Source organism: Oryctolagus cuniculus, chromosome 1 (assembly GCF_051225735.1).
Source record: "Oryctolagus cuniculus isolate XC-2025 breed Fujian yellow rabbit chromosome 1, ASM5122573v1, whole genome shotgun sequence".
Taxonomy (NCBI): Eukaryota; Metazoa; Chordata; class Mammalia; order Lagomorpha; family Leporidae; genus Oryctolagus; species Oryctolagus cuniculus.
Genome location: NC_142867.1, coordinates 58,492,007 through 58,500,504, shown reverse-complemented (window position 1 = coordinate 58,500,504; position 8,498 = coordinate 58,492,007). Strand labels below are relative to the sequence as shown.

The following is an 8,498-nucleotide window of genomic DNA, read 5'->3' as shown; positions in this document are numbered from 1 at the left end:
TAACATTTAGAAAATAATTTTCAGTATATGTCTAATAATTGATAATGCTGACATGTCAGATAATTTGAGTCACTTTTTCTAAAGGTACTACCCTGCCATGGTCAACAGATAATTAAACTTTCAGAAACAGTATGTTCATATCTCATAAAAACTTCTATTTATTGTCATTTTATTTAAGCCAAGGCAAAAATCCTGATTCCTCTCTTGGTTCATTAGGAGTCCCTATCCATTGACACAGAAGAAATTCTGAGTAAATCATCAATTGACTCTTCTCGTCAGTGAAGCCTTTGAGTAAGATTTTTGGAAGCAGACATTTCTTTGAGTTAAAAAACCAGGAAGATAAGACTTTTTGAATAGTAGCTTATAATAGGAGAAATTATGGTTCAGGCAAAGATGTAAGAGCACATATTTTTGTAATGTTTCTCAAGGAGACATCCATCATCTCTGCCTCTCCTACTGCCCTGTCTGTAGGCACTGATTATCCAGGCTGGTTATTTCTGTTTCCTCCAAATTGATTCAAGTTTCTCATTGACTACTTCTGACACTCCTCTTCATCCTGCTGTCCACACTTCACTCTTTACATAGGGTTCATATTCAATTCTGTGCCCTTCTCCTGCCTCCAGACAACACCCTTGAATGACCTCATCCTCTCCTTTCTTCCTTTTTCTTCTCTCAAAAGGAAGAAACATCACAAACTGGCTTCATTTTTATCTAAGTCCCTTTTGTTTACAAGCTTAAGTGGTCGCCCAATGACTGTGATATGTCCTGGCAAATATCTCTCCTGTGTATTTCGACTCAAAAGAATTCAAATAATTTAGTCATCATTTGTACAGGGTATGGTTGTAGCTGATTTTGTTACAGTATTTTTTGGGTAGGATATATGTTTACATTAATTTTCTTCTCCCAAGTTCTGAATCAGCTGGAGAATGACCAAAGGAGAAGTTACATGGAAGAGCAAAATATTACCTATAGAAATGAAAGATCTGAGAGAATGTGGTATATAGTTGTGAACACATAGGTTTTCATGTTCTGAATCCCAGAATATGATGTTCTTTGCTTCTCTGTCACTGGCAGTATTATGCCTTTACCCATCAGCATACAGTATGCCCAGGGCAGTCAGGTGTATTGAGAGAAGGCTTATTTCCAAGAAACAGGAGATGGGAGAAGGAATGGGATGCTTTTGGGGAGTGAATTGTACCCCCACCCCGTATTAATATCCTAACTTTTAATCCCCAGTATTTCAGAATGTGATTTTATTTGGGAATAGGTTCAATCACACATTCCTGGTTTTCATTTCTTCCTGCTTTCATCTTTGCTGGAGGTTGCAACTCCACCAGACCTTTGAAGGATGGAATATACCAAGGCTTTTCCTAGATAGCTTTGTTTAGATCCTACTTTTCTTAGTCTATTTTCTGTTGCTGTCACAGAATACCATACCATAGACTGGGAAATCTATGAAGAATAAATATTTAACAGTTCTGGAGGCTTCAAGTCTAAGATTAGGTCACCAGCACCTGGTATCCAGCAAGGCCTGCATCCTCTGGCAGGAAAGAACCCTGTGTCTTTACATGATGGAAAGTTCAAGAACAAGGCTGTGGAGCCCTTTATAAGGGGGGCACCTAATCACCTCTTAAAGGCTTGAACTCAAGATTGTCAAACTGGCAATGCTTGAATTTTGAAGGGGACACAGTCAAGTAAATCATAGCACCACTTCAATGTTGTTCACTCCCAAAATTATGTGCCCAATCTCAATTCCTCTGGGAAATAATAGACTACATTCAACAGTAATAGATAGTGAGGGTTTAGGAAAACATTTAAGAACTGAGAAAAGGAAGACAGTTACTGAATACTGATGAAAAGTTTGACAATGTTGTCACCTGTGATAAAATGGAAAGTAGAAAGGCTCTCTAATATTCTTTTGGATCTAGATGGGAAGGTTCTCGGGAAGATTGTAGAAACTGTTTCCAGGCTTCTTACCGGCTAGGTGCCTATTATAAAATATACCAAGAGAGCAATGAACTAAAGAAGAATTTGGTTAGTTTTTGAAAAAAATATAGAAAACAAATCTACAGAAGCTAGATCTTGCTGTATTTGAAAATAAGGCTATTTTCGTCCTTAGTCTCTTCCAGAAAATAAGATTCTCTAGGGACAAAATGGCTTCACGTCAAATGTCAACTCCAGATTGATGCTGTGAGATCATTTGCTTAGACCCTGAAAAGATTTAAGGCTTCATTCATCCCTTCAACTAGACTACATGCTTTTAATAAACCTAATGGCATGGCTCAGTGAGCCTCTCTTTAAAAAAATGTTAATAAAATCTCAAGGGGTTCTCACAATAACCTCACGAGCCTCCAGAAAAAGAATTATCTAAATAGATTTACATAATGGATTTAGGTGTTTTTTTTTTGTCTAATTCAATAAATTATGATATGATACACAGGAAACCCCAAAATATTTTAATAGCTCTGTTGAAATACAATTTACATATCATTACAGCTCACACATTTATGTTATACAATTCAGTGGATTTTAGTATATCCACAGGTGTTTGTGAGTTTCTCCACAATATTAGAATATTTTTAGAACCTCATAAAAGGAGTCATGTATCCTTTTATTATCAGCTCACATGCACCTATTCCCCTAGTCACTAAATACCGTTAGTGTACTTTTTGTCTCTCTATATATGGGCATTTCATATGAATGACCTAAAACAATTTGTGATATTTTGGTGTGACATATTTTTATTTCTCTTGGGCATATATCTAGGAGTGAAATTTCTAGGTCAAATGATATTACTATAGTTAATAGTTTAGAAATGTCACTGATGAATCCCATAATGTTTTTGGGGAAGTTATAGAGTGTTGTTTAAAGGAGTTAGGGATAGTGTGAATTAAAAAGAGATCTTTCAACTTTCAATCTACAGTGATTAGTAAATAGACAAGAAAGCTACTCAAGTATAACATGGCCTTTTTTCCTGGAAATGGAAGGCTTATTCAAAGGATGGAACCAACAACCCAGAAGGCAGAGCCAAGAAACACAGAGATTTACAAAAAGGGAGCAAGACTGGGCCCTGATCAATGAAACAGCAATGTGTATCAAGTTAGATTTTGGAATTGCTTTGAGCCAATGATTGCTGTATAATTTCTATATTCTCCCTTATGAATGTGACTATTTATGGCAGATTTCATACCCTTGTCTCAACGGTTGTCAGTTGTATAAGAGCAAATGACTTTTCTCTTTATTTCACTTGACCTTGGATCAAGTGACTATTTTTAAGGAGTTGTGCTCAAACAATCATGCTTGAACTTAATTTCAATCCTGTGATGATAGACTCAGTATTGATTCTTTTTTTAAATTTTTTTTTATTTTTTTGACAGGCAGAGTGGACAGTGAGAGAGAGAGAGAGAGAGAAAGGTCCTTCTTTTGCTGTTGGTCCACCTTCCAATGGCCGCTGCGGCCGGCGCGCTGCGGCCGGCGCACCGCACTGATCCGATGGCAGGAGCCAGGTGCTCATCCTGGTCTCCCATGGGGTACAGGGCCCAAGGACTTGGGCCATCCTCCACTGCACTCCCGGGCCATAGCAGAGAGCTGGCCTGGAAGAGGGGCAACTGGGACAGAATCTGGCGCCCTGACCAGGACTAGAACCCGGTGTGCCGGCGCCGCAAGGTGGAGGATCAGCCTATTGAGCCACGGCACCGGCCAGTATTGATTCCTAATAGCATGTTTTATGGGATTGTGGGAGACTGTAAATGCATTTTGGCACATGAGAAGCATATAAATAATTGTGGCCAGAGAAATTGCAGTAGGCTGGAGATGGCTACAACATCTTTGCTAATTCTCCCTTTGAGAAATACAATCTAATTTCCTTCTCCTTGAATCTGAACTGGAGCTAGTAATTTAGGTTACCAGTAGATGAGGGTAGAAAAGATGCTCTGGGCTTCCTGAAGCTAGGTAACATGAAATGCCTTCAGTTTCTTTTTTAGTCACATGAAATACTTGTTATTGGCATACTGAGCTATAGAATAAATTCAACTACCTTGCTGATAAGACCTTTAGGAAAGAGTCTCAGAGAGTGGGGATTGCCGTAAAGTTATCTATGGAATTGGGCATTTGAATGAAACCAAAGTGGACTCTCTAGATATACCCAGGTGCCATCTCTATATCACTAAGTGACCCAATAACAATCCCTTTGGTTTGTTTCTTCCACAGTGCTTATCATGTTCTGCATTTGTGATGTTTAGTTAATCTCTAGTGTGTATTCCACAAAAATCTAAATTGCATGAGGGTTCTGTTCTACTCATAAAAGTGTCTTTTTTAAAAAAAGCTTTATTTATTTATTTATTTGAGAGGCATAGTTATAGACAGAGGGAGAGACAAAGAGGTCTTACATCCACTAGTTCACTCCCCAAATGGCCACAATGGTAGAGCTGGGCCTATCCGGGGCCAGAAGCCAGGAGCTTCTTCTGAGTCTCCTATGTGAGTGCAGGGGCCCAAGCACTTGGGCCATCTTCCTCTGCTTTTGCTGGCCATTAGCAGGGAGGTGTATCAGAAGTGGAGCAGCCAACCTGAACCAGCACGTATATGGGCTGCCAGTGCTGCCGGCAGAGATTTAACCCACTAGACCACAGCACTGGTCCCTCATAGAAGCACTTTAAATGTTTGCTCAGTTCCCAGGATACAATGAAAGCTCAAGAATTTGTTGAGAATCAGAGAGAGCTTGCTTCCATATTCTGATTCATTTCCCAAATGCCTACAATAGTCATGGCTGGGCCAGGCTGAAATCAGGGAACTCATAAATGGTAGGCATCCAAACTCTTGAGCCATCATCACTGTCCTCCAGGGTATTCATTAGCAGGAAGTTGATGTCAGAAGCTGAAGCAGAGTGTCAAATCCAGGCACTGTGATATGACAGGTGAAAATCAACCATGAGATGACATGCCTGACCCTTTGAAATGCACGGATACATGATTGTTCCTTGTTGGCCTATAAAACAACTTATGAGACTTGATAAAATGTTCCTCATAGAATTTGAGGCAGAAATCACTTATGTTTGAAACCTACTTCACCACTTTCTTTCTAAATTATTCATAAACATGGCAAGAAGGAGATACTACTCTTAACACATCTGGAAATAAGTCTTTGTCTCTGGTCTTTGACTTAAGTTAATTTTCCACTACCAGAGCCAATACCTGAGTTAAAGTACAGGAGACCCTTGAAAACTCTGATCTCCAAGATATGAGTCTAAAATGTCTATAGGAAGGCTGATCTTTATATCCAGGACTGAAGAATTCACATAATTCAAGTTTATGTAACTAAGATGTCAAAGGAGTCAGGGTGCATCTGAAATTTTTAGCTGACAGTAGGTGATACTTACCAAAAGTACCAGGAATAGTACCTCAGGAGAGAAAAGTAAAAATATCCCTACTTGTGAATGTCTGTTATGAGGAAGAAGCAGGGTAGGAAATGTAGGATTGAATTAAAAGATTCCAGAATAGGAACCTGTAGATTTAAGCAGTTTTTTTTTCTTTTAGCTGGGCTCTGCATCTTACAATGTCTGCTCTTGGGATAGCAGTGGGCACAGTGTGAGTGATAACAGATTTTACAGCTACCCTAGTATAGTCTGTTTTTTTCCCTAATCTACCTCAGGACTTCTGATAGTGGACTGCTCCCAGTAACCGCACCTACTCACTTGAATTGGAATTGTAGGAGTCACCCTGGAATATTCCTTCTTTCTGATTTCCCACATCTTACAATCAACAGTTTCTGCCAATTCTAAGTTTTCTCAAAGCTGCTCTCTCTATATATTTTTTATTTTTATATTAAATTGATTTGAATATTTATCTTCTGGCAAACTTCACTTTCTTGTCAAAGTGATCTGAATACATCTAACCATTTTTACTTCTTTGCTAAAGCCAATGTATAGTTCTTCATGGGATAAAATACACCTTAAAGTGAAACTTATCGTTCTTCATGAACTGCTTCCATTTGACAGCATCTATCACTACTTCTCAGTCCATTTTTAAGGCTTCATAAATGTTGAAAGACTTCAATTCCTCAAATATCCTATCGTTTCATTCTTACATGCCATTTCTGTGTTGCCTCTTATCCTGGAATACTTTTCTGATGCCCTTACCTTGCTTCATTTAGTTGTAAGACTAAGCTTTAGTGCTTTATTCTCCAGAAAGTTTTATACTATAATCCTGGCTGAGAAAAATACTACTCTCTCCCTACCTTTGGAATACTGTTCCTCGTTGCATTTGTAAGTACTGAGTTACTCTGAGATTATCTATAGTGAATACATAGATTGTATGCAATATAGTAAGTGTTGAGAGGTCAGACAGTGGTTTTGTGTTTTGTATCAGCACAGTGTCTAGCACAAAAATACTCAGTAAACTATTATATTAAACTGAACTATATCCAACAAAACTGAAAGAACATCTTCTTGGGTTCTATATCCCTCTCAATGCCATGTTCATAACTACAAGAGAAAAAAGCCCTGGAAAGGTTGTGGGGATTTACTATGTGACTGCACCTCTACTGACCATAAGTGGAAAGTAAACTATAATCTCTCAGTATGCAAAGGGGAAATTCAGACATCTGTTCTGCCTGTTTTTAGGATAGCTGCATTGTTTTGAATGTCTAGTATTTATAAACTACTTTTCTCTCTCTCTCACTCTCTCTGCAGTTCCTTCTCTCTCTGTGTAACTCTGACTTTTAAATAAATAAATAAATCTTTAAAAAAGGGGGGGGGGGACCTGGCACATAGTAAGTGCAAGTTACTATTTGTTAAGTAAAGGAAAAGTGTTTGGTATCTACAACAATAGTGGTAATTATTACTGTCATTGTTTCAGAAGTCACAACATTTCCTAATTGAAATACAAATTTATTAAGGTGAATTAGCACAAACAAATATGATTATAATTTAAGCAATTAGTTAAGCAGCATGCGGTAGGAACTAAGTGTGATACAGGTAAATGAAAACTGGATAGTTCATCTTAAATTCAAGAAGTGGATCCTAAGAATATATTCTGACAATTTTCTTTCTCAGAGCCTCCTTTACATCTCTGTTCCTCAGACTATAAATGAGGGGGTTCAACATGGGGATCACCACCGTGTAGAACACAGACATCACCTTGTTCTGGTCAAGTGAGTAGCTGGACTTGGGCATCACGTAAATGAAGGTAATCGTCCCATAGTAGAGAGTGACTGCAGTGAGGTGAGAGGTGCAGGTAGAGAAAGCTTTGTGGCGCCCCTCTGTGGAGTGCATCTTCAAGATGGTGATGAGGATGCAGATGTAGGAGACAGCTATGACAAACACTGTGACCACGATGATGGAGCCAGAAGAGATGGAAGGGATAATTTCAGTAATGGAGACATCTGAGCAGGAAAGTTTCAACAAGGGGGAGAAATCACAAAAAAAGTGATCTATCTGATTCGGTCCACAGAAGGAAACGCTCAATAAAGAACTAGTAAACGTGGAAGCATTCACACAGCCACCCAGATAGGAGGCCGCCACGAAGACAGTGCAGACTCCAGGGGCCATGTGGGTGGAGTAGAGCAGGGGTGAGCAGATGGCCACGTAACGATCATAGGCCATGGCAGCCAGCAGGAAGCACTCAGCTGTCCCAAACATCACCACAGAATAGAGCTGGGCTTCACAGCCAATGACAGGAAGAACTATTCCATGACCAAGGAATCCCATAAGCATTATAGGTGTGACTGATGTAGAATACCCAATGTCCACAAAAGCCAAATGGCTGAGGAAGAGGTACATGGGGGTGTGAAGGTGGGAGCAGCTTCTTATTAAAGTGATTATGCTGACATTGCCTACTAAAGTGACAACATAGATTCCTAGAAACATCACAAAGAAGATGACACAAAGTGTAGGGTCCTCTGTCAACCCCACAAGGATGAATTCTGTCACAGTGCTGTGGTTTCCAACCTCCATCTCCTCTGTGACTTGTTCCTGCTGGGGGAGATGTCAATATTCATTTCTTTTATTGCTGGTTTTCATTGGTTGTTCCTCATACTTATTTACAGTGGCTATTTTCTTTGCTTAACCTGTAAATATCAACAGGATTGGGTTTTGTCTCTCTCTTTTTCTATGAAAAAACATGGGTGAGCCTCACTTTCTGAGATATTAGTTTTATTCCTCTCTTCATATAATACTTAGACAAAATGTCTCTTAAAACTTGATTTTTCTGCAGATATCTCCCATTGTTCAGATTCATATTTTCAATTAACTCTTGGGATGCTCCAGTTGGAAAACCCCCAAATAACTCAAACAGGCTCTTCCACACCAAACATCATCACTTTTTTTTAAATGTTTTTAAATTTTTTTTTGACAGGCAAAGTGGACAGTGAGAGAGAGAGACGGAGAGAAAGGTCTTCCTTTTCCATTGCTTCACACACACACACACCCCAATGGCTGCTGCGGCCAGCGCAATCCAAATCCAGGAGCTAGGTGCCTCCTCCCAGTCTCCCATGCAGGTACAGGG

The 8,498-nt window shown here is 39.3% G+C and overlaps 1 protein-coding gene across 1 annotated transcript; it reads right to left on the bottom strand.

The window, feature by feature from the left end:
* Nucleotides 1–7,015: 7,015 nt before the first annotated feature.
* On the bottom strand, nt 7,016–7,951 carry LOC100340725 (olfactory receptor 5P1-like). The gene has a single exon (XM_002708787.4). The coding sequence runs from the start codon at nt 7,946–7,948 to the stop codon at nt 7,016–7,018; it is 933 nt and encodes a 310-aa protein (XP_002708833.1). The 5' UTR covers nt 7,949–7,951.
* Nucleotides 7,952–8,498: the final 547 nt, after the last annotated feature.